General features: G+C 39.2%; 2 protein-coding genes and 1 long non-coding RNA gene across 3 annotated transcripts in view; 1 reads left to right on the top strand and 2 right to left on the bottom strand.

Annotated features, from left to right (window-relative positions):
• ncam2 (neural cell adhesion molecule 2) overlaps positions 1–1,403 on the bottom strand; it is a 462,302-nt gene extending 460,899 nt beyond the window's left edge. The window contains exon 1 of the mRNA XM_080878982.1: positions 1,252–1,403. Within this exon, the coding sequence (XP_080735108.1) occupies positions 1,252–1,303 (52 nt within the window). The 5' untranslated portion in view covers positions 1,304–1,403. The remainder of the gene's footprint in view (positions 1–1,251) is intronic.
• Positions 1,404–19,655: 18,252 nt separating this feature from the next.
• Positions 19,656–22,430, top strand: LOC308394127 (uncharacterized protein). Its single transcript, XM_080878298.1, has 4 exons — positions 19,656–19,882; positions 20,687–20,881; positions 20,970–21,046; positions 21,303–22,430. The coding sequence occupies exons 1-4, from the start codon at positions 19,853–19,855 to the stop codon at positions 21,940–21,942; spliced, it is 942 nt and encodes a 313-aa protein (XP_080734424.1). The 5' UTR covers positions 19,656–19,852; the 3' UTR covers positions 21,943–22,430.
• A 1,064-nt stretch (positions 22,431–23,494) lies between these two features.
• Positions 23,495–24,455, bottom strand: LOC308394020. The gene is made up of 3 exons (XR_013971080.1): positions 24,365–24,455; positions 23,913–24,048; positions 23,495–23,630 (listed from the first exon to the last, which is right to left on the bottom strand). It is a non-coding gene; the product is annotated as an uncharacterized lncRNA (long non-coding RNA).
• Positions 24,456–26,044: the final 1,589 nt, after the last annotated feature.

Below are 26,044 nucleotides of genomic sequence, written 5' to 3' on the forward strand. Positions count from 1 at the left end.
CCCCCACCTGCCGTTGTGCGTCAGGAAGCCAGAGTGGCCACACTCAAAAAAAAAAGACGAATGTCCTCCTAAAACTCACTCGACTCTTATTTTCCCTTATATTTTAGTTCTTTGGTTTAATATGAACAAGTGCACAATTCACACCAAGGAAAATGATCACCTTGTGCTGCCCTGTCTTTTTTATTTTTACGTGTACTTATCCAGACGGTGGATTTTCAGTATTTTCCAGTGATTGTAAAGCTTCGGAGACTCTCAGCGAGCGACACGATTAAGAAACACAAGAACGATAATATTTTTAAGGCAAAGAAATGCATCCGCGTGCACGCAGCAGCCACTCAGGTTACATCTTTATGTTGCCCACAGGCTCGCTGGAGCGCGCTCACTCGGATCAAACCGTCACCCCCTTACCCCCTCCCCTCTCCTTCGAATCAGGTGCGCGACGCACGCGGAACCCAATTAACGGAGTAAGTGTAACTCTGCTGTCTCAAATAAGACTAATAAGAATTTTTTTTATCCACACACACACAAAAGAAGAAACTTTGGGAAGCATCACCGCGTCATTAATCTCACATTATCTCGCACTGCCTGCGCGCGAGGTGCAGACGCTGATGAAGGTGTTGACAAAAACCTCAGTCCATGACAGTGTTTTCTCTACAGTGCTCCTCACAAGACAGAGTGGACAGCGACGAGTGAAAACACACACACTAATAAACACACACGCGCGCGCGAAAAAAGGCGGTGGTCTTTGACAGATATGAGTGGATATTGACGTCTTCACGTGCGCTGCCGGTTTAAGTTGGGAGGAATCAGTGATTAAAGCGGAAAGAAAGGAGAGCTGTTTGCAAATAAGAAAATACAGCAGCGATGTGAAACATGTTTGGTTTTTTTTGTTGTTTTTTTTTTTAAACTAATTGGAGTAAGAGATGATATCCTGGGGAAGTATGGAGTGCACTGCAACACCCTAAAAACCCCACAGGACCCCGTCAGGATCCCTCTTTTCAGCAGGAAAGCATCCTGGCCCCCCTGCAAGACGTGCTTCAACTACAAAACAACGTCCACTTAAACAATCCACCCCTCTCTCTCACACACAAACACACATACACACACTTACATTCACACTCCCTCTCTCCCCTTCAGCTCGCAGCCCTCTCTCTGGCTGCTGCAGACCGAGATGGCAAAATAACACTCAACTTGTCCACAAAGTCACTAAAGCTCGAGGATTGCCACACACTCCCGCGCGCATCCCTTTACCTTGGCCGCCGCAGACGAGCACCCCGAGGAGATGGACGAGTTTGAAGATCATTTTCGGGCGGGTTTCGGGGCTGCCGGACGCCGCTTTGAGCTGCTGTAAAAAAACGACAAGGGCGACAAGCACACACGTTCGGCTCCGTTCATCCGCTGTCTTGGGCTCCGCTTGGCGACTGATTTGCCTCAGCTCCTTTCCTTCCCTTCCTTCCTATGCGCGCGCTCCCGCCTCCCTGCTCGTTCACCGTGTTGCTCTGCGCTGAGTCCCCCCCACCACCACCACTACCTTCACACTCCAGCATTATTCTCTCCAACCTCACTGCTGGTGGAGAAGCAAAGCTACGATGGCTTCAGACATGTGTTATGTTTTTGCCTGACTTTATTGGCTTCTTAAAAAAAACAGTTAATAATAAGACATCTTTAATCAAGCACAAGTTTATCTAGTAATTCTGAGGACCCCCTTGTCTAATAGCTGACCTCACCTCACCTACAATCCACCCTTTATAATCTTTTGTCAGAGAGCGGGCAAATGAAGAGGATTTATGCGCAAAACTCAGAGCTTTCTCTGCAAGGCCATTTCATATTAATGTCCTAAATCTTATCATTTATTCTTAATTAGCCCCGCAATAGACAGGTGTACTTTTATCCACTTTTAACGTAGATTTTCTGTGTTTTTACATATATAATTATTTATTTATTATTATTATTATTATTAGCAGTAGTACTACTACTACTTAATAATAATTATTAAATTTATATATTGTTAGTATTTTTCCTCTTCTTCTTATAATTATTTGTTTATTTTTGTATTTTATGTTTATACTTATTTAATTTTTGTATTCTTATTCTGTCCTTAATGTTGAGCAGTTTGGTCAGCACTTGCTGTTTTAGTACTTTATAAACAAAGCTGGCTTGGCTTGGAGACCTAATCAGGGTGTAGCCTGCGTCTTGCAGTTGACCCCATTCCCCCCCTTCCCCCCCAACACACACACACACACACACACACACACACACACACACACACACACACACACACACACACACACACACATTAGTTGTCACCCCAGTTAAGTGGAATGGAATAGATGGATTGACTAATCACTTATTCTTAATTAGCCCTGCAATAGGCTGCTGAATGTCCAGGGTGTGCCCGCCTCTCACCTCTCAATGGATGGATGGCTCAAACAGTACCACTGTGCATTTACATAATTTACACTTCAAGCAACAATAAATATAACAGGTATTGCTGCTAAGGACAAACGCATTCTCAGCCAGTCAAAATCTCGATGCCACGCTGCACAGCAGTTGGCAGACAGTGGTGCTCTGGTTCGAACTGTCACCTCACAGTGGGTTAGAATCTGCTGAGGACTTTCAGCATGGCGCGTTCCCATGCTCCCTTTTCTCCCCCACAGACCAAATATATGCATGTCAGGTTAATTGGGGAATCTCAATTGGATGTGCCTGTGAATGTGAGCATGAATGGTTTTCTATCTCTCTGTTATGTGGCTGTGTGACACCCTGTCCAGCGTGTACTCCACCTTTCTCACACTGACAGCTGGGGACCTATCCAGAACTGGATAAGCAGTTAAGAAAATGGACTTGAAAAAGCATTTTTGTGTCTTCTTAAGCTTTTCCCCTCTGATAGAATAACTCAGATATAGCTTCTTGTACATTACCTGCCCAGCTTAAACAGAAGCCAAACAATATGATCACTACTATGTACTCAGACATTAAAAAGTGGACAAACTGTCAGCTGTAAAGATGAATCTTCTCAGTAAGATTTTGGTTGAATCACAAAATGTACCTTAAAATATTGAACATCTTATTTTTTGCCAAGAAGGCTGCAATTTTGCCATGTTGTATGTACAACAGTACACTTATAGCACAAAATCAAGGGGGAAAAATACAATTTTAAGTATGTTAGGAAACTACTTCAGCAGTTTGTCTAGCAGCTGAGGACCAGTGTTACATAGTTTGTCTACCAGAGGGCCTTGTGCAACTTTTATGTTGGCATCATGCATGTTTGCACTGCCACAAAAACCAGTTGATCTGAGCAGAGCTGGGCAGGGTGTGAACAAGCAATAATTTATTCTTTAACTGCACAGTCATAATATCCTAGTAAGGGATCATAAAGAACTACACATAACAAATGTTTCATATAATGTCTCAGATTTTGTAATCAAAAAAATATCAGTATTGGTATCAGTCTTAAAAGTCCCATATTGGTCTGGTTAATTCTATTCATTATATTAATAAATAATGAAGTAATGATGTTTACTAAATGGTTAATAACTGATTTGTTGATGTTGTAACGTTTCACTAGATCTTTACAAATACTGTAAATGATTAATAAATACTCTGTAGTTGATCTATTTGTAGAATTTTGCGCTATCTGGCTCTTATAAACTTGTATCTTATGTTTATAGTATATAATCAGGCAGGCTGGATTATATTGGTCTAAATGGAAAGATTATGAGTCTTTAGTTATGTTCAGGAAAAGATCATAATCGATAAGCATCATATATTAGTGGACACTTCTGCTACAGCCTCATTGATTAGTAGTGAAACCTTCATCTGAAATCAATAATAATATTTGGTAATCACTAACAATTACAATACATTATCTTAAGTTTAACATGGGATAAAAAATTGACTTTCTACCTCTTGCAAGGCATAGCACTAATACTTAACCATATAGAAACTAGTTAAATCAACTATAAATTGAAAACTTACTTGCAAATAAATTAAATTAATAATTTAAGACTAAAATGACTACTAACTGATTCTTAACTTACTTATTACACTTATTAACAAGTGTTAATGCAGTTTTACAAGTATACTTAAGCATAAGCATACAACCTCTTATACAGGCAGACTTGAAGCTCTCCTGCTGAGAGCAAATGGGGTGTTGAATTAAAACTCTGAGTAACTGAGTAGCCAAAAAAAGAGTAAGTTAATGAAATGTATGGTGTCTTAGTTTGAGAGATATTGTGTATTTTATTAATGCAGCCTCAATAAACTGGGCAATAAAGAAACGCCTGAAGCTTCCCTTAAACATTTTGTAAAAATCACTTGATGGTCTGAGGTAACATGGCATTCAATTGCAGGATGGACTTCAACCCACAGTGGCCTCTTCGGGTTCCATTTCAGGATAACAACAACTCATTTTCTGCTCATAATTTGACCCATATTGCTGTGCTCCTAACGGACATGTGTCAAAAGGGCTCCATGGCTGTAATTCCCCAAAGTCGCCTGACAGACTGATGCAATGAAGGCAACTGCGGCAGATAAAGAAAAGTCCCGACCTACCTAACAGCCATCCAGAGGTGAGTTGTCGGCTCTGGGATTTTGTTACGGTGCAATTTGTGTCAAACTTTCTAAGTGGAAACTGGGAAGGTGTGAAAATGAAGAGTAACAATCGTTTCCCAGTGAGGTCTGGCTGGACAGCAGATTTGTATTTTAAGTATTTAACAGACCATTGGCCTCCTAAATTCAGACTTTCTTTTGCAACTACAACAAGATTCATACTTTCTTTAATTTCTATTTTTTCTTAAAATTGTTATAAAAAAAGAAAATGAATCTGATATAAAAGAACTGAACCTTCATGTATTTCTACTGTGTTGAGAGTTGATAAAGTCAAATGTGAATAATCATTCCTTGAAATGTATGATGTACCTCCCCTTTTTACACTTTTGGAAAAGCTTTAACACTCCACTAATTTCTGTTACTGTTGCAGCATAACAAAGTCTTCTGCACCGTAATATCTGTAAGCTAACTGTGACCTTTGCAATATCACAGCCTATACCACATTTCCTCAAGCACTGTACATTTGGATTGGTATTACACCACTACATGATGGTTTTGATGTTATTATGCCGTGTCCATTCTTTGGTAGACACTATAGCATGAGAAAATATATGATTTTAATTGTTTTAGCCCCATGGCTGATTTAGTAAAGTAAAATGTCTACCTACTCTTTAACAGGTTGATAAAAGTGCAAATGTAATGCAGAATATTCTAAGCCCTGCATGAACTACCCCTGACATTAACTATTCTACATTTATAAAATGTTTTAAAGGAATAGAAGCTTTGCCTGTAGAAAGAAGGTCTTGGATGCAAATGTAAGGTTTGGTCTGTTACTGTCATGGTCCTGGGTCGCTGACCCTTGTTTTGAGGTTATTGTTATTATTTTCTAGTTTATTCTGATTTTGAATTAGTTCTTTGGGTTTAGCTCTTGTGTTAAGTGTTTTATTATTCCTACCTGTGTTCTCCCCTCTGTGCTCTGTTGGTGTCTCTGAGTTTGTGTTTGGAAAACAGTCTGTTTTACTTTGAAGGTCTGTGTTTCGTTTTGCTCATTAGTTTCAGCTGTTTTTCCTCCTGAGTGTCACTTCCTGATTAACTTGTGTGTGTGTATTTATAGTGAGGGTCTACCTCTGCTCCTCATTGGGTCGTCTGCATTCCAGAGTTTTGTCTGCTCAATACTTTGTAACATAACCTTTGTTGGCAATAACAATGTTACAAAGTATTGAGTTGTATTTTTGTTATTGACCAAATACTTATTTTCCACCCTAATTTACGAATAAATTCTTTACAAATCCTACCATGTGAATTCATGGATTTTTTTTTCACATTCTGTCTCTCACAGTTGAAGTGTACCTCTGGTGCAAATTACTGACCTCTGTCATCATTTTAGGTGGGGGAACTTGCACAATCGGTGGCTGACTAAATACTGTTTTGCCCCACTGTATGTGGTATGACCACCTTTTTCTTCAAGCATGAACTATCTGAAGCAGTGTCCCCACTGGAAGTGGCCTCGCAACCAGAAACTATAACTGGTTTCATAACTCCATCAGACCTGTTGCCACTGATTTTCAGTCCAGTTCTTGTATAATGTGGCATACATCAACCTTTTCTCCCCATTTCCCTTCCTGAAAAATGGCTTCTTGACAGTCACCTTTCCACTGACAATATTTCTGGTGAGCCTTTGGCTAACAGTAGATGGATCAGCTGAAGGGCCAGATGCATCTCTTAGGTTCTCTGTCAGGTTTTTAGTGGATTTTTCCTATTGCTTAAGGACATGACTTTCAGATAATGGGAACAAATGATGTGTTTTTGTGACAGGCTGCTAGTAACAAAGTGCTAAAGATCCCATTTAAAATGGGCACTTTCTGTTATGTGTAGACACAACACAGTTCATCCCTTGAGTTAGGTGCCTTTTTTATGCTTGAATGACTCGCAGGTCAGTGTTAAGTAGCAAATAAACAAACAACAACACATATACTTTTAAAATGGTCAGACACAAGGACAGTGTCCAAAGAAAAACCTGGGGAACCACTTAAAAAAATCCTTTCCAATTGCCTTGAAACCAAAATATGTAGAAACGAGCACTTGGTTTAAGACTTTTGCAGAGTTCTGTGCAGAGAGCAAGATGAACTAAAAACTGATAACTTTGAATTTATATGTATTTATGTTTAAATACACTCTATAAGCTACTCTTCACACTTTCAGAATGGTAAGCATACCAGTGTCACAAAAGCACTGTAACTGCATTTAGCTTTAATAAGGCACATTTTCCTTTTCATTTAAATGTATAACAACATAATAACTCCTGTCAGGGCATGTCCATTCGTACTTTAAAGGCTCAGTCCATCTCAGAGCGAGCATGTCACTGGTGTAGACGTGTCACTCCGCTGTTGCACAGTATTGCATAATGCAGCTCCTTTTGTGGTGGGGGAATAAAAGACTAAGTGTTTTGCACCAAGTGGAAGAACTTGTGGCCTATCTTGAAGTCAGACCGTCAGTGATCGCTCCATCATGACGGCTGTTGTTATGCAGGCCTAGTTGCCGTAGCAACCAAGTTAAATGGCTGTATTGAAGAGTGGTCCTCACATTGGAGTCTTATGCACAGATAATTAATTGTTGAGGTCTTTGTAAAGCTTAACTTGTCATCGCCACTCGATGAGTGCTGTAGATGGATTTATCACTTGAAGATGAATCAAAAGCATACAGCAGTGTAAGTTTGACCTGCAATTATAATGCCTCCATCAGAAAAAGACCTGCGATTTCCTAACACGTAAGAAACACTCACACAATGTCATGTTTTATGTCAACATAACATGATCCATAGGGTTCTCTTGATTTCATTTCACTTGCTCAAAATAAATGTGCACTGAGCTGATTTGTTCTCCAATAAAAGAACTGAACCTTCATGTATTTCTACTGTGTTGAGAGTTGATAAAGTCAAATGTGAATAATCATTCCTTGAAATGTATGATGTACCTCCGCTTTTTACACTTTTGGAAAAGGTTTAACACTCCACTAATTTCTGTTACTGTTGCAGCATAACAAAGTCTCCTGCACTGTAATATCTGTAAGCTAACTGTGACCTTTGCAATATCACAGCCTATACCACATTTCCTCAAGCACTGTACATTTGGATTGGTATTACACCACTATATGATGGTTTTTAACTTTGTGTATTTCTGTGTATAGTTATACAATGTTATGGTCTAGTTTAGCAAAGGGCACAATATAATACTGTATACGATACATAATAATAGAACCATCTCAGAAGGCAACTTCTGAGATGACCTGCTGAAGAATTGTTTTATGCACTTTGAATTGCTGTGGAATATTTATTACATATTTATTAAATTGTCAAATATCAGATTCCCAGGGACAGTATTTCAGCATAGTATCCTATTAAAATACATGAAATCTCTGTCTGTATGTTTGTTTCTTTGTCCCTCAGCTTCTCCTACATGATCAGGAGTTGGACAACCAAACTTGGCACACAGGTGCATCTTAAGCTCCTTAAGGCTCTTATCAGTATCAGCTGTTATGCATGTGCATGTACTGGTAAAGATAAATTTACATACAATTGGTTGAGGAAATAATTTTATGCGTTACAGTTTGATGGAAATAACTCTAAAGATATAGCTGAACATTAAAATTACAATGAAACTGAACACAAAGATGATGTGCAATGAATCTGTTTTAAAAAGTGATGCAGGTGAAGAGACTTCAACGTTTTGACAGAATTAACTCTGTTGGGGATGGGGGGATGTGACAGGGGCGCCGCTATTGCTCACCTGGTTGAGCTGGAGATCTATTCATCAGGTCAGTCATTTCATGTACCAAAGGTGCTTCAGGGGCTTGGGGTTGAGTCCGCCTTAGACCATTTGCTGTGTGTCACTCCCCCCACTCTCTGCCTGCTTTCTTGTCAACTCTGTGAACTCTCCTATAAAATAAAAGCTAAAATGTGCCCAAATAAGTCTTTTAAAAAAAGAGCAATGTGACAGGTGGTCTTCCATGAGATTACAGTGTTTACTATCTGGCCAAATACACATGAGAATACAAAGCTCATATCATGCTCTTTCTTCTAAGATTTGACACACGTACAGAATATTGACCTGTAGGTACAGGGATGAAGCAACCCCCCCCCCCCGCCTTTTCTTTTCTGTCCTTCAAAATAGATTGAAAATTCTCTCACCATTATATATCTGTAAAAAAACACCCTTCTGTGTTCCTTATATATATATATATATATATATATATATATATATATATATATATATATATATATATATATATATATATATATATATATATATATATATATATATATATATATATTCTTCATTAAGGCAAGAGACGGCAGGTGTACAATGCATGTCAACCATGGACTCACTTCCCAATATGTCACCCTCTGCTTTGCAACGTTGAATATAAGTGAGACAGACACTTCAAGAGAGTTATGCACGTCATTAACTAAAGTGTCTTTTCTCTCAGCTGAAAAGAAAACATTGTGCATTTGGTGAAATTGAGGCGGTGAAAAACAAGTTAAAAAACGCTTGCCTCAGCAACTTCTCGAACACAAAGCGCGCTTTATATTCAACACAAGAAGAGAAGGATTATTATGATTAATGTGGTGCATGGATGTTTTTAAATAAATGACACCGAGCCCAGCCACAGGGACATTGTTGATTCTGAAAAATTACATGTGGTTACAGTTGTGCATATACAGTAAATAGTCCAAAGTGATGTAGACTTAGATAAATTGAATGCCTGTCATCCTAGAAAGAAATTCCAGATGGCCGCTCCCTTCAGAGCATGCTCAGCCTGTTTCAGCCTGGCACGCTGAGCTGATACATTAAGAGAATACAGAATCTGAATTTGTAAAATGTGAATGCAGTGACATCTCTTAAGTTTCGTTACCACCACGACAGCAGACAATCATACGTGTCTCTAAGGCTATATAACCACAATGGCAAGTTCACATTCATTTGTAAACTCTAGGTGGCCACATCAGCAAATGAATGACCTGATGAATAGATTATAAAGTCCTCCGTCTCCACAGCCCCCCACCAACGCCTACATGTGTCCCACATCGGTCTGCTCCCTTCCTGTTTCCTCTTCTTCCTTCTCTCTGAAAGATGTTTGCCCTCTCTCTCCCTCACTCCTGCTCTGGTGTGGCAGAAAATTTATAGTACTGTGCTGAATTCCTGGCACGGTGGTATACTTGTGGTGCTGGTGTGTTTGCATTGCTCTGCCATCATGAAGAAACTGAGCTGTTTGTGTTGGACGTGGAGCTAATAAATCTGTTAGGTTAATGAAAGCCAGGAAGAGCAGAAGAACCAACTGAGCCTATATATGTATTGTCAGGACTATAAAAACGAGAATGCTGCATATGTTTACACTATTTTCCTTGTGCTATTGAATATACTGCATTTACACCACATACTGCTTCCCAGCAGACTTATCGTAGCTGTTGAGGCCATAGGCAACAGCTACGAGAGTATAGAGTATAGAGCTGCTTTTCACGATGCATTTAACTCAGTACTATGAATCAAACACACTCGAATTAGCAACCAGCTGTCAAAGATAATCTCATGTGCTATAATCATGTAGTTAAATAGGACTTTATGTAACATGTTCTTGCAAAGATTTCACAATAAAAGCCTTGATAAGAAGTGAAACCTTTTTCAGCAGATCATCTCGCAATATCTCGCTTTATTCTATATTTGCATTAGTGACGCATATATAAAATAAATGTCTGGATCCAAAAAAAAAAAGACAAAAACATCCAAAAAAAGAGGCAACAAGGAAAACACAGTGAGAGAAGCAGAAACAAGGTAGGTCGGTGCTAAAATTATCCCACAAAGATGGAGGGAGGACATAGAAACTAAAGACACACCAGGGAGAAGTGTAATAAAACAAAAAATGAACTCTGACACTAATGAGGGGGGAACGAACACAAAGGAAGTAAAAATACAGAGATCCACAAGGAATAACAATCTTCAAAATAAAACAGGAACTATCCAATAAAACTGAGGTCACAAGAGACCATAATAAGAGGTTTCTGTTACAACTTTGCCACAAAGGTTGGAGAACTGCTCAGAAATAGTTAATCAGAATTGAAAATGACAAGGATGCTAATGCTAACCAACATGAAGAATATATCAGTTCTCCACATAAAGTGGGGATAAAAGAAAAAGACGTGCTTACGGGATCTCGTGGGATCAAAAAGGACAGCAAAGCAAACATGGCCCCTTGAACTAATCATGTTAAGTACGCATCAGCAGTTAGCACTGTGACACCATCTTACTACAAACTTGAAAATGAAACGAAAGGAGGTGGAAAGTAAAACAGAGAGGGTGTTCATGTTAAGGGGCTAATAGCTAAAAAACAAAACACATTTTATTGGCTTGATTTTAATGAGACCTCAGAAAACAGAGACAGTGAGAGTAAGTCAGAGAAACTAGTTACTCCTTCAAGGCTGTTCGCCCTGACTCAGCACACAGCGTGGACAGCGCTGAAGGATCACTGAAGCCCTCGGTGATAAAAATGGCATGCAGCATATACACACACACTGCTTCTGTGAAAGACTTTCACACCTTCTGCATCGTTCTGCTGGGTGATACTACAAATCTGCAAAGTGCCTGTTGATATCTTAGAGTTGAGTCTGTTTTTCAACATTTGGATCCTCACTGGTATCCTGCACACATAAATTGATTACAAACACCTCGGGTAGTTGTATTTGGACATTCTCTGAGTGCTGTATTGTACAAAAAGATGCTTGTGGGAAGTGCAGGTGGTGGCTTTTTGTGTTGCTATGCGACTACGGCAAATTCTGTATTAAAAAAAGTGTTGTTTTTTTTTTAGTTAAAGCTGAAAAGCTGAGGAGTCGTTTAAAAAAATGGATGCAGATTTCCATGTTACCTGTTCGCACTCGTGCTTTCGTGCCTCTGGGAAGGCTTTTCTTTAACTCTTAAAAGGTCAGTCTCAAATAAGGCCTTCATTTAAAGCAATTTCTTTTGCTTCTCAAAAGCTGGACTGCGTATTTTTAGTAGAAAACTGGCTGTGTCCCAGTGACCTGAGTTTCTTCTCTGATCTATGCCTCACAGACTGTGACTTTTTAAACTTACTGCTGGCTGTTGGATGAGGTGTAGGAGTTTGGACTCATTTTAAAAAATTGATTTAAATGCTCCCGTCTCCACTAAACTCTATCGTTTTTAAAAAATAATAATTTATTTTTAACATTCGGGCTACAACCCTGCTGCTACGAATTCTCATCTACAGTCCACCAGAAATGAGCAAAATGTTATCGTGGAATTTTCAAATCCTGTGTCCTCAGTAAGTGTGGGAATTTGAGATGTTTTAAAAAAAATCTGTAAATAGCCCCTCTGATGACCATGATCAAGCTCTCCGTCATGTTTGGCGACAGGGTTTTTATATAGAACAATATTAAAATGAAGGAAACTGGTTTTTTAGACCTCAAATATGAAACATTTAAGACCTTCAAGTCACTCATTTTGGTTCGTCTGGAGTTCACGTCTGATTGGTACCAGAGTAAACAAAAGTATGGTTGAAAAAAATACCTGGCTGAGTGATTCTGTTCTGGCTTTCAGGAAAGAATGCATCCAAGCTCCAACTATGGTTGCAAATTTTGAAATCTTTCTTGCTTAGATTTCAGGATATGGTTGGACCTCCAAAGATGGCATATTTTTCATTTTTTACTTTTTTTTAAACTAATCAAAAGCCAAAGTTTTTGTTTGATGCAATAAATTCCAAAATTCTAAGTCCTAATCCTGGAAAAAGTCCTGAGGCATGTTAAACAAAAAACTCAAAGATTTCTTCTTTAAAAAGGCTGAAACTATAACAACAAGTATCTTAACTTCCTGGAAAACCTCTTTGTTAATTAGCCTGATACTGTCACCTTTGAGGATTTTAAACCAGTTTGATTTGGCTGTGTATAAATAACATTGAATTGAATTATTAAAAACAATCAAGTATGTAGAATGTTTGTTACTTTGAGCCTCTGAAAATTGTGTACTATATGTAAAGATGGTCATAATTCCTAAAAAAAAAAACAAGTAGTTATTTTTCTTAAATACTTAAATAGTCCACTGTGGTGGCACACAGAGGCAACATGAGAAAAAATGTGTTATAAATAAACTGTATCTAATGTATATCAAAGCAACAGCTTTGCCTAATTTTAGTTGTTATCTGCTCTCCCAACCTTCATGTCAAAATAAGTTGGTTCTCTAGTCTTGACCCAAAAAACCCAAACAGCAGTCTTCAGTGGAAGAGCTTCATGTTCCAGAACTGAAAGCTCCACATTAGGTCAGGAGCACAACCAGGATGGTGCTCTCTATTCTTAATATTCATGTGGGCATGCATGAGTTCCTCCTTCAGGGTCAGAGAGTCAGTGCCGAGATTTACTCCAGGTCTTCGGGCGTTTGAGGCAGAACACCGCAAGATAGCATGTGATCATGCTATCTTGCGGTGGCTCACAGCACATGGAAAAGGCTGAAATTATTTGGAACACCAGCACAGTCAGCTGCTCTGCTTTCTACATTTGGCTCTGTTCAACTTTGTCCTTTTCTCCAAAATGAAGTTCAAATTGGAAGGTCGGCAAATTGGCAAGTGGGTGCGGTCTCTGAATCTTTTGATTGGACCTCATGTACCTTAATGTGGCTGAAATGAACAAGGCATAGAGCTTGTATTTTGCTTTTCTAGCCATTCATGTACTAGACACATTTTGAAAACATTGAAGAATCCCACTATGTCAAATTGCTTCACATCATGTGGCTAAAAATCAGTTCTTCGAAAAGAACATGCAGTACAGCACATACCCTCATAAACCTGTTCATCACTGAGAACAGAAGCACATCCTATCACTGATTCAGCTCCATCTGAGGTAAACATACATATTATAAAAATGTCCTGTAAGCGTGTGATTGCTATGTCGGTCGTGTAATCACTGCTGCTTACTGCAGAGAGCTGGCAATTTGGTCTCGCGGGCTGACTGGCCTCAGGATTTTCTTCCACTTGATTTTGGGAAGGTGAAACAGTTTCCTGTTCCTCCGTGCTGTTTGGTCTGTGCTGTTATTGTAGATTTAGCTCTTGTCTGTGTTCTCTGGCTTGAATAAACACGGTGAACTATACATGGAAAAGTCTTCATAATCTGCCACTGTTTGACCAGCTATTTTGATTTCTTGAATTTTCCTTGAGTTCCATAATAAAAACTGTATGAACCGCTGTGGCAGAATGGCTACATCTATGATTACAAGATCCACATTTAAGAGCTTCAAAGTATTATTTGGGATCATGCCTACAAACCTTTATGTAATAAATCCTGTTTGGGATACTGTTGGAGCTTTTTATACATTACTGGCACAGTCTTTGGCATAGTATCAAACATTAAATGTTATATTCCAAGTTTCTATATTAATCATTATCTTTGAGACAAAATTGTGTCATTATGTTTGGTTTAAAACTTTACAGGATGTTATTATAATTATTCAGCTGGAGGGACGCTGTTCTTCTGTGACTGGTTGTTTTATGTAAAGGAACTTTATAAACTCTGGGAAAAGAGTTCACAGGTCATGTGGGAGGTAAGCTGTTACACAGCGGTAAACTTGATTAAGTTACCTGTTCAGTGCTTTTTGATTGGTCTGTAGGGATGGGAATTGATACGGATTTAGCAAATCAGATTCCATTATCGATTCAATTCCTTATCGATTCTCATTGGCTCGGCTTTGAGAGTCACCTCCATCTCTGAGCAGCATAATGTATCAAAGACATTGCATTCAGTCAAGTTAGCTGTATGCCGTGTGGTCAAATGTTTGTGCATGTATTTATGAAGTATTTCCACTCTTTGTTGTGATCAGTGGTGGGTCATTTCTCAAAAAAAAAAAAAAAACATTACATATATTACACTGAACATCTTGATGCATTCTCAATCATCCAGGTAAGTAAATCTCCAAAAGCTGATTCTGTTCATCTGGATGTAGCGTTTTCAGTGGGAGAAACATTTCGTCAGTCATCCAGTTGACTTCTTTAGTCTCAGCTGACTGCAGGTTTCACCAAACTTATAAACAGTACATTTGCATAATGACTGAAACCAGCCCACTGAAAAATCTACGTCCAGATAAACAGAATCAACTTTTGGAGAATTACACAGAACACTTTTCTTAAATGTAGTGTGGTACGTTACTTAATTACTCCCAGGAGAAAGTAATTCGTTACACTTCTTGTTACATTAAAATGACCTGAAACAAACTGTCTCATAGTCACCATTTCACAATATAAAGCTATAGACTGCAGCCCAACACACCTGTCCTACTGAGGACACACATATGATCTTTCTCTTATTCAGACATGAACATAAAGGCTACAACACAAATCAAAGAAAAAAAAACAGCTCTAAGAGACATTAAAGCGATCACCACGGTGATTCTGCTTTGGAAACATGAAAGCCTGACAGCCACTTGGCTGTCGCGCTCTCGTCCTTTGCAATAAAAATAAAAGTAATGTCTATATCCACACTGTAGACTGAAAGATAGTGGAACTCTCTACAAGAACTCTACAAGAACCAGTTCTCGATTCCCATCCCTATTGCTCTGCAGCTAACAAGCACTCTAAATATATTTTTAAGTCCTCTAAAGTCTGATGTCATGATCCACGATGTATGCAGATATGTTTATCCAGTCAAATAAATCTACAATAAAATTACTGTGGTGCAATATTGCTTTATAAAGTAGAATAAATGAGAAATCTGTAGCGCTTTATTACAATAAATTACTCAATTCCATTGTACAATATACTGTCTCACTTCTTCTCCGTGACTCATTTTACCCAACAAGCATTTCATTGTTCACAAATGTAGATAAAGCCACTGTTTCTCTTCACTTGTTTAACACAGTGTGTTTGTCCTTAACTTCTAAGAAGTTCTGAATGTATCTGTTTCTGGTTAATGTTTTTACATCTTTTAATAAAACTTAAAAAAAAAAAAACCATCAGTCACAATAACGAAGGGCTGGCACTTATGGTGCACTTAGTCTGAACGTGTCTGTGTATTTGTATTTCTCATTAAAGAGTGTCACACACAACTTTTGGCACTTTCATAACCAGGAGAAACATAGAAAGGTAGGATTCATCATTTAGTGTGTCTGAAAGTGCAATATTTATTATTAATCTTGTCAAGCAGAAACTGTAAGTACTTATTATTCTTTGAAAAGAACAAGACAGATGTCAAAGGAGGAAAATCTCATCCTGAAGGAAAGCCTTTCATTATTATGTTCGTAGATGCTTATACTAGACAGCAAAGAGAAGATGATTTGCGGCTTAAGTCAAAAGCATTACTTAAATCCATCAAACATCCATTAAACTTCATTTTTAATCTCAGTCCATTGATCGAGAGTTCTGCAGATCAACAACTGTATCAGAGCTATTAAAATGGCTCGACCTGTTTGATACAGGTTATATTGTGAAAGCCAATTTGACTTGCTGAGCAAACGGTAACAGTAATACTTCTTATTCTCGGTTGAAAACTCGATGGAGGATGTCAAAGTAAATTTTTCCTGGTTATTAAAATATACTTTTTAGTCAGCGGGAATACAGTAATACCTCTCTCAGAGCATTAAACAGAAGAATGCAGAATTCTTCATTCTTGCAGGAAAACCTCAGGGACACGACACTCAGCCAGGATCTGCTCTAAGCACTTTTCTATTGAAAGGCACGAGGAACTGCAAACTTGCAAACTCTTCTCACTCCATCCATAAGTAACTTTTTACAGCCTGTCATTTACCTTGGTCACACAGGAGCTGTAAAAATTCATTTGTTTACACAGTTAATGAGCTAAGGGTGTCATTAATTTTACACCGCATTTAGGACTTTAAGCTGTCTGGACCTACAATTATGCAGCACTATTGATGGGACATCACATTTTCCCCCTTAGCTTTTTTCCTGATAAAACTGCTATCGAAAACACAGAGTTAAGAAACATTACTAATATTAAAAGCACTTTTAATAGTGTGCATATTCTGCCTAACATGCAATATAAAAATAGCTGGTCATGCTGCCATTTAAAGCTGCACTCTTCTTCTAAGTTACATCTAAGCCAAATTATCATGTTTAAAGTGAAAACGTTAAGTCCCTTTTTTCAACTAGTGAGGTGTTAGCATCTTTAAATCCTATATATAGATCCAAAAATCTGCGGGTTTTTGTTCAGCATTGGTATTCTCCTTGAACTCTCTCATACAGGCCATTTTTGTCCAGTCTCTTTCTTATTGTTGAATCGTGATCTTTAACTTTAACTGAGACATGTGAGGCCTGCAGTTCTGGGTTCTTTGTGACCTCATGGATGAGTCGTTCTTGGAGTAATTTTTGTTGGCTGGTCACTCCTGGGAAGGTTCACCGCCATTCCAAGTTTTCTCCATTTGTGGATAATGGCTCTCACAACGATTCACTGGAATCCCAAAGCCTTAGAAATGCCTTTGTAACCCTTTCCAGAGTGACAGACGTTATAGACTTTGTTTCCAAAGTGTTTCTTTAGACTGTGCCATGATGTGTTGCTTTTTGAGATCTTTTACACTTTGTCAGATAAGTTCTGTTTAAGTGATTTCAAGATTAATCAAAGTTAATTCATGATTTAACAAGGGGGTCAATTTTCACACAGGATCACGTAGATTTGCATATTTTTTCCCTTTATAAATGACATCATTATTTCAAAACTACATTTTGTATTTACTCAGGTTATTTTTCTCCAGCATTAAAATTTGTTTGCTCATCTGAAAAAACTGAGCATGACAAATATGCAAAAAACCCAAACAAACTAGGAGATCATCGCGCAGTAGATGACTGATTGATTTGAATAAAAGTGAATAAAGTTTCAGTATTCACAAAGCTTCCTACCACTAAAAGTTCCTCACAGTTTTGAAATCCTTAGAGATTTCAAGAAAATTCTTAGAGCTGTGGCATTTTCTACAAATTTATACTGAAAGTTAAAACTAAATCCTGGTCATGATGAAACTTTTTCATAAAGCATTTTAGTCCTTAAAACAGGGGTGCTCAATCCCAGTCCTCGAGAGCTACTGTCCTGCAGCTTTTAGATGCATCCTTGTTCCGACACAGCTGAATCAAATGAATGGCTTGTTATCAGGCCTTTTCCAAACTTGATGGCATGCTGAAGAGGTAATCAAACATTTGATTCAGCTGTGTTGGAGTAGGGATGCATCTAAAAGCTGCAGGACAGTAGCTCTCGAGGACTGGGATTGAGCACCCCTGCCTTAAAAGATTTCCTGAGGTGAAAAACTGATAGGGGTGAAAAAGGTAATAAAAAGACAGAGAAAAATCAAGATATGGGGGAAATATGATGTTTATCTTGAACAAATATAAATAAGTAAAGGTTTCTGATGATTACTGATGTTTAAGTGTGTGCACTGAATTAGGAATCGACCAGATTCATGTCAGTGTATACTCCTCCCCACCTGCCCCACTGAACAAACAGCCTGTCTGTGCTATTCTGTACAACGAATGAGGGGTAGATGTAATTCTTGCCTTTGATGCATGTATGCTGAGTCTTCCTGTCCATCCTGGGCCCAGACACAGTGCAGCTCTTTGTTTTGTTGTTGCTGGATCTAAAAGGGAATTTAGATGAGGGAACATTTCCTGATACAAATGAGTTTTTAGATGGCATGTAGGAGGAAAAGTTCAAAATAAGTAACTACCATTTTGGTTGGCTCCTCATGCTGGCAGCCATGTGGGGTGCCTCAATCATTGGGCACGAAGATCATTCACTCTCACCGTTTTTTTGCCATCCATATTTCTCCCCTTGTTGGCTGCTGGAGGGCTTGTTTTGGAGCTGACTTATAGTCAATCTCTTCTTCATCTAAAAACTCAATGTCAGACCCTGATTAGACGGTGCTACTACATGTCACCTGGTTGAGCAGGTGACCCATGTACTAAAGGCTAGGGGCCTCAGTTTAAGCCTGCCCGTAACCATTTCCTGCGTATATATTCAATTTTATTTATAAAGTGCCAAATCACAGCAACAGTTGCCTCAGAGTAATCAGCACTTGATATGGAAGATCTGATTGGTTAGAAATATAAAAAATCTCCCTACCTTCCTGCCTACTGTTTGCACTGTTATTGTATAAAAGGCCCCAAAGTTCATAGAATAGTTTTAGAACTATTCTATGAACTGGTGTTTATAAGTTTATATAAGTTCATTTAATATTCAGTCTTCTGTCTGTCTGGGTCAGCCCACCTTCTAGGGACATCATCCGGTTAGTAAGGTGGGCAGTTTAATGTCGGATGAGCAGTGTTGGTCCGGAGGGGGTGCACTGATTCCTGGGGAATGTTAGGTGTGCGTGAATGACAAGTAAGTAGTGACCTGTGTTGTATTTTGCTTTTGTTTGTGTCAGTACTGTAGTATGTTACCATTTAGGCGCTAATGTAGTCCATAGTTGGAGCGGTAGGCCACGCATGCAACGCGTGAGTTCACCCTCATTTCATAAACTAATTTATGTTGTTAGCTTACCCCGGTTTAGCTTTGTTGACGCATGTACGGTCGCTCGTATGTCCATAATGTCAGTCCTGTGTTATGAGACCTACTCTGTATGTGATGCTTGTGATTGTTTACTTTGAAGTAGCGGAGTTTGTAGCGAACAATTAGGTATGTGGATTAATAAAATAGCGAACGAAGTATGGCGTCCCGCTTGCCCTTCACAATAAGAGCATTTTAGCGGATTATAATAGGGGACGCTTTTATTTTGTACAACTACCGGAAGTAGTTCCTGTGTACTGACGGTTGCTTAACCTCGCACTATTGCTATTTAGTTGCATAGTGTGAGCAGTTTGAAGTGTATTATATTTTTCTGATCTTTATATGTGATTATGTTAACTATGTTGTATTATATTTATATTTGAGTATTTGACTTGTCTATTCTCTTTATTTATCGTTATTTCCCTTGTTTATTTCCTTTGTAGGAAACCACACACACACACACACACACATAGACACACACTTGTGTACACCCGCTGTGTTTACAGCCCCAGAAATTGAGTGGTGACAATAAAGTCCCTCAAACGGAACCTCAATCTCCCTTCTTCTTTCATACTCTGGGACAATGGACTACTTGCACTAACACTTCCGCGTTCTATGTAGTCCTGCTCCAGTGCTTCCGGTGCGGTTAAACCATGGCGACGTTCTACACTCGATGCCTACAAGAGCTCCCAAAATTGAACATCACCGATGTTCATCGGATTTGCAGAGTGACGACTACCCCCGCCAGCAAATTAGATAAAGGATTTAAGTTATATGCTGCATCTTATATACACAACTACGAAGGTAAGAAAACGTAAATTAACCGACAAAGAAACGCTAGCTAACGTCAAATGCAAACACTACGTTACTCCGCTATGTCCTTCATTTGATGTCAGTTCTCTACATTACATGTTTTCTTAAACGGTGTTTTATGTCGTCCTAAACTATAGTTGAGGTTTTCTTAACTAATGTCACTTTTGTTGTTAGACACTGTTATATTAGCGTTAGGTAGTTGGCTAACTATGGAGGTAGTTAACTACCTAATGCTACTCTTGCTAAGTGTAAAATATATATGTTTAAGACATGCTGAAATGAGTAATACAGAAATAATGCTAATGGTACTTGTATCTTTATTCAGTGTCCAATAAAGACAGGTTGTCAGGGGAGGTCGGTGTGAGAGCCCTGTGCTACAGGTCGATGAGGAAGAGTGAGGCACCACACAGACTAAGTGTAGGCAGGAAGCTGTGTAAAGTTGTTAATCCCCGTTCTGTGGGGTTCAGTTCATTTAAGCATTAGTTAAGTTCATTCCTAAAGGCCCATCAACTTGAATGTTTTCCTTGTCTCCCTGCTTTATCACTCCTAATTTGACTAGTCAGATAGTTAAATCAACGTGTGTTTGGGTGATCAGAAACATTTGACAACAAGTTAATACTGCAAATATACACAATCTAAGTTATTACAGTTATCAAGCATGGTTAAGTTGTTTTAATAGGGAGAGCAGGAAACACTAAGCATTCAGGAGGGTACGTAACCATAACACTGAACTATGTTCCTGTTCAGCTCTTCCATGAAGATGTTACATTTTTAATTTTCGTTCTTTCTTCTTAGATTAAGCTTCTGGATTCATCGCCGGTGATACTGACACATAGCCAGTGCTCCTGTGTGGCAGGCGGTGTTATGTGCAATCACACAGTGGCACTGCTCTTCCAAACAGCACACTACTCACAACTCAGAGTGCCGGTTGTCCCCCCTGTGCATAGCTGCACGGAATCTGAACAGCAATGGCACAAGCCACGGACAGTGGTAATTTAAATGAGGTTAAAGTTTTTGAATTAGTCCATGTTTACATATGAACAGCAACACCATCCATAGTAAATGTGTCTTCTGTTAGGGTGTGAGGCCAGGACCCATCAACTCCATGATCTTCACTAAGCCAGTACCAAATAGGATGGCCCAGACTGGAGTACGGTAATTACATTTGTAAAATTTGGTTTCATGTGTTACAAATGTATGTTGCTATTTTTTTCATACATACATGTGTCAGAATAGGTATTAATTTACATACAACATTACACTTTCTGAAGACGGCTAACTCAGTCATGTACATATACATCCCAGTCTCTAACTTATGCACCACTGTTTTACACCTTTTAGTTTTTAGTTTAGTTGTTGTTCAGTATAATAACCTTCTCCCTTACATTATTGTCATTGATGTTTTCTTTAGGAGTGGCTTCTACAGAGGCATGGTGGGTCCGTTACCAGATCCCTGCTTGTTCAGAATAACGGAGGCATATGCAAAATTTAATATTGAGGACAGGCCACTTGTGACCACAATGAACATGAGACCTGACAAGCCCCTTGTGGAAAGTGCCTTTGGGCTGGTGCAGGAGGGCAGTGTTCTGTCATATCAGCAGCCGGTTTTGACAACCCGGTACATCACACTACACCGCGATGCACCACCAACACCGCACTTGCCTCTGGAGGGGTATGACATCTTGCCATCAGATTGTGTGTTTGTGTGCTCAGAAGAAGAGCTTCTGCATCTGAAAAGCTTGTCTGTAACTCTGGAAATGGCTCACAAAATAGAGGAAGCTACACGTGAGCAAAGCTCTTCGTCTGAGTGGCATCAGCTCCGCAGGCCCAGAGTGACTGCCTCTAGGTTTCGGGAGGTGTGTCACGTCAGAGGCCAGAGCTCGGCCGAGTCACTAGCAGAGCGTATATTGAAGGGAACAAGGCAGACAGCAGACATGAGGAGAGGAACTGAGATGGAGCCTGCAATAGCAGCAGAGTATAGTAGGCTAATGAATGTTAACTACTCACCCTGTGGTCTGGTCATTCACCCCATTGCTTGCTGCATCTCCTGATGGTGTTGTTTTTGACCCCAATGAATACCCCCAGTTTGGCTTCGTCGAATTCAAATGTCCCAATGTACAAAACTTTATTGACTGCAAATATGTGCAGATGGAATGTGGTACCCCTAAACTAAAAAAGAGCCACGCATATTACTGGCAAGTGCAAGGACAACTGCTCATCAGTGGGATGCAGTGGTGTGACTTTGTTGTGTGGGCACAAGAGGACTACCTAGTGCAAAGAATATACATGGATATAGATGTGCACAATGCAATCAGAGAAAAGGCAGACTATTTCTTTTTTTACATATATATGCCAAGATACCTGTGTTTGAAAAAATGAACAGTGAAAACAGCAAAAAGAAAAACAGATCCTTCAGGCTGGCTGGAACAAAATAACTGATGTTTTATTTTCAATATATTTCATGAATTCTTTTGTTGTTACATGTTACTTTTATGTGACATCAATAAACTGTTATTTAAGCAATGGCATCAATTTAATTTTTAAAAACACACATTAAAACGTTGAATTTGTGCAGAACTTATTTACATGGTAAGTATTTAAAACTCCATGCCTAGCATACTGATATACATTTAGACAATAACACAACTGAACTGTAGAAAATGACAAATGGTATTTTTGATGTTACAAAAGTTCAATGTCACTTATGGTTTTAAAACGATTTAGTGATTTACTTTATAATTTTGATAAATAGTTTTGTTGAATCTGAATAGTAATAATAGTATAATTAAACAGTATTATTAACATTAAACATTTGCAATGAATTTGAATTATCAATAACTGAAACTCAACTATCGGCACTCAAGTACCAGTTCTGTAATCAAGTATTGTCAGCTGAGAAGGAAGAAATTCAACTGTAGTGACCTCAGCTGCAGGTCATTTTCCATAAGTTACTGGCACTGGTGTCTTGGGAAAAATCCATCTTGTCTCACTTAACCCATTTTTTAACTAATGCTGTGTTCTGGTAATTTGACAGCATACATGCCACTGCAAACAGTTGGTTGATATTATAAACATGTGACATGGTAATGATGCTATCAAAAAGTTTGTTCTGTTTGATCCTCCTAATGACTCGCTCCACATGTACCCTGAGTCTGGCTATGGCCTGCGTCTCCTTAACCTGGTATGCTGGCATCTGCTTCTGCTTAGATAGAAAAGGTGGGCAGTACACTTTGCATTTACAACAATCAGTGATTAGGAAGCCCTTACCTACCATCACTGCCATGTCTTCAGTCAACTTCTCAGCAATGCCTGATTGTTTGAATAGTTCCTTGTCACTAACTGAACCAGCATACAGATTAGAGATGAATGTCACTGGACCATGTGGAGCTATGCCAACCAGGGCTTTCATCGTACAGTGGGATTTGTACGAAGAGTACATTTCACTTTGGAGAAGTGGTGAGGATGGTGTCTGACACCTCAGCTCTGTACAGTCAAGGATCATCTGGGTGTCTGAGAAATCTTTGAATTCCTCAGGGAGGTAAGCTTGCACTTCTTCACGTGTAAGCCAGATGCACTGAGACCCCAGTGCGGTGGCAAGAAAATTTGTCCATGTTGCAATAATGCGGCTCACTGTGGACTGGTGTATGTTAAATCGGTGTGCCAGGTCCCTCTCCTTCAAACCAACTGACAGGAAAACCAGGAAAAGAAAAAACTCATCAATTGGCTGTAGCAGCTGCCTCTGGAAGGTGAAAACAAAAGGGAAAATGTTACTCCTTAAGCTATGAACTAGTAAAATTATTCTTTTCTTGGCTAAATGTTTTGTAATGGTTAGGCATACCATACTGTACCATGGGGTAAACAATGAGGTGCTGTAGTGCACAGGTGTATGTATGTAAAGGATACTGAGTCTAGCATACATACACCTGTGTATGTATGCTACTGTACATAAAGTAATGTTATTGTACATAAATACAATAACATTACACCTCTAGTTCTAACTACCAACAAACCCATAACCTACTGTTGATGTGCGTGCAGGTGTCAACACTTCTTCGTTCCGATTGGCAGCTGACTTGGCTCTTGAAACCCGGATCATTTTATAGATGCAAGGCTCAATCAAAACCCAGAATGCCATCAAATGATCATAGCTTGGAAATCTATTCACGAGAGAGACATACATCATGTCAATCATTAATTAACATTACACACTGACATAAAAATAATGTGAACTGTGACAAATATGCTAATGGAATGCTGTATAAAATAGTCTGATTAAGAGTATTTGGTGTTGTATTTTACCTGTAGCATTAGGATATTGTTTAAATACTAAAGCATCTACATAAAACATACAATCAGCAGAGAAAAAGTAAATTTCTATTTTGTTTTCATTAAGACTGGAAAAACTTTCTAAATTTAACTGATGGTGACCTTGGTATATTTTAAACAGTTAGCTTGAATAGAACTTAGATGTACCTGGTATAGAATCGGATGTCAGTGTCGGAGCCAGCAAAACGCTGTAACCCAAATTCTCGCTGGACACGTAACTCCTGTATTTCCTTCCTCAGTCTCCACGTCTTCGGACAGGTCTTCTGCAGCTGATGCAGATATGTCCAATGCAGACGGCTCAGGGACTGAGCAGTAGTCATGATCTCTTGTAAGACTGTGCTCTTCTTGATCGTCAGGAGGAACTAGTTCAGGGCGTCGCTCCGTTCTCTCCCAAACACTACGCCGCGGTGGTTCAACTTTATAGCCATTCCACTCAAAAAGTGTTGGTACAGCACCTTTAATAAGCCGCCTTCGACCATCGAGGGTTGTTGGCTCTATGAGTTGATCACTGGCAAAGTGTCTGCAGCAGACCCTGGTGTGAGAGGTAATCGTGAAATGATCCCGGCGTATATTTACCAGCCATTGTCTTCTCAAGTCGGAATGGGTCGGAAAGGCATGAAAACTTAGTATGCCGTTAAATTTGGCTGAAGCTGAACAAAGTGGGACACAGCAATGCTCGGAGTATTTCTTCTCCTGTTTTTGAAAATGTTCTGTTTTAAATACTTTCCTTTTTATACTCATTCTGAAGCGACATTAGCATAGCTACCGATAGATAAGCAAACGTACCGGAAACGCACAAGCGGTACTATTTGGAAACGGAAATACGTCACATACCCTAGTGCAAGTAGTCTATTTGGCCTTAAGTGGTGTTCTGGCCGACACACCGGGGTGACCGTAGTGCTCAAAGACTGAATCAGTGCCACAGCCGTGCCTATCTTTGATATCTCCACTACAGTTATATTTATTTAACCCTTGTATGGTGTTCGGGTCTGTGAGACCCGTTTTCAGTTTTTCTCAAAAGAAAAATTAAACAATTAATTATTTTTTCAACCTGAAATTCATTGGCTTTGGCTTATTTTCTGTGAAGAACATAAATCCGAACCAATTTTCAATGACCTTATACTGTACCTCCCCCCACGCATTTACATTACATACAAGGTGTTCGGGTCCACTGGACCCAGGTCTAATAAAAGTGTTGAAAGTGTAGGTCCTGTGTTCCCATACTCTGTCTTCCTCCTTTCTGGTGCTGCTGATAGTGTTTTCTTCTTCTTCCCCTCCTGCTCCCGCACAAAGTTGCAACATTGTTGAAAATTCAACTATCAACACCGTCTGCTCTTACATTCCTGCACATTTTACCCTCTTTCTTGAGGGATCCAAATTTTATTTTCTCATACCCTGTCCCACCTGCAAATTAGGGGCATAATACTATAAATAAGACTTTGCCAGTGTGGTTCTTTATCACAACTGATCAAGATGACAAAAGATTATCTGCTGCGAGGGCCATCCAGTTGATTTTGGAAGAGAGAGGGGCTTCAGATGATGATGTTGACAAAGAGGTTTCAGAATATTTCACATTTCTGAAAATTCAGAGTCTGACAGTGACTTTGAAGAAGAGGATGAGGTTGAGCACCATTTAGTAACAAAACGAAGACGAGTACCCCATCTGCAGCCAGCTCCAGGACCAGAACAAGCCCACCAGACAGCAAGTGAAGAAATATGGATGTCAATAACTGGTGAATTTGAATGGTCTTCTTGCCCAAGAAATGAGCCACCCTGCAGAGCTGTTACTGTGATAAGCCAGGGCCAACACGGCTGACAGTTACTCAT

Source organism: Rhamphochromis sp. 'chilingali' (genome assembly GCF_963969265.1).
Source record: "Rhamphochromis sp. 'chilingali' genome assembly, chromosome: 3".
In the NCBI taxonomy this organism is placed as follows: domain Eukaryota; kingdom Metazoa; phylum Chordata; class Actinopteri; order Cichliformes; family Cichlidae; genus Rhamphochromis; species Rhamphochromis sp. 'chilingali'.

What these genes read in the sequence shown, in the direction of transcription:
- LOC308394127 (XM_080878298.1), top strand. Translation starts at nt 19,853, where the DNA reads ATGCTGCATCTTATATACACAACTACGAAG. An exon ending in TTATATACACAACTACGAAG is followed by an intron (nt 19,883 to 20,686) that starts GTAAGAAAACGT and finishes CTTTCTTCTTAG; the next exon opens with ATTAAGCTTCTGGATTCATC. An exon ending in ATGGCCCAGACTGGAGTACG is followed by an intron (nt 21,047 to 21,302) that starts GTAATTACATTT and finishes TGTTTTCTTTAG; the next exon opens with GAGTGGCTTCTACAGAGGCA.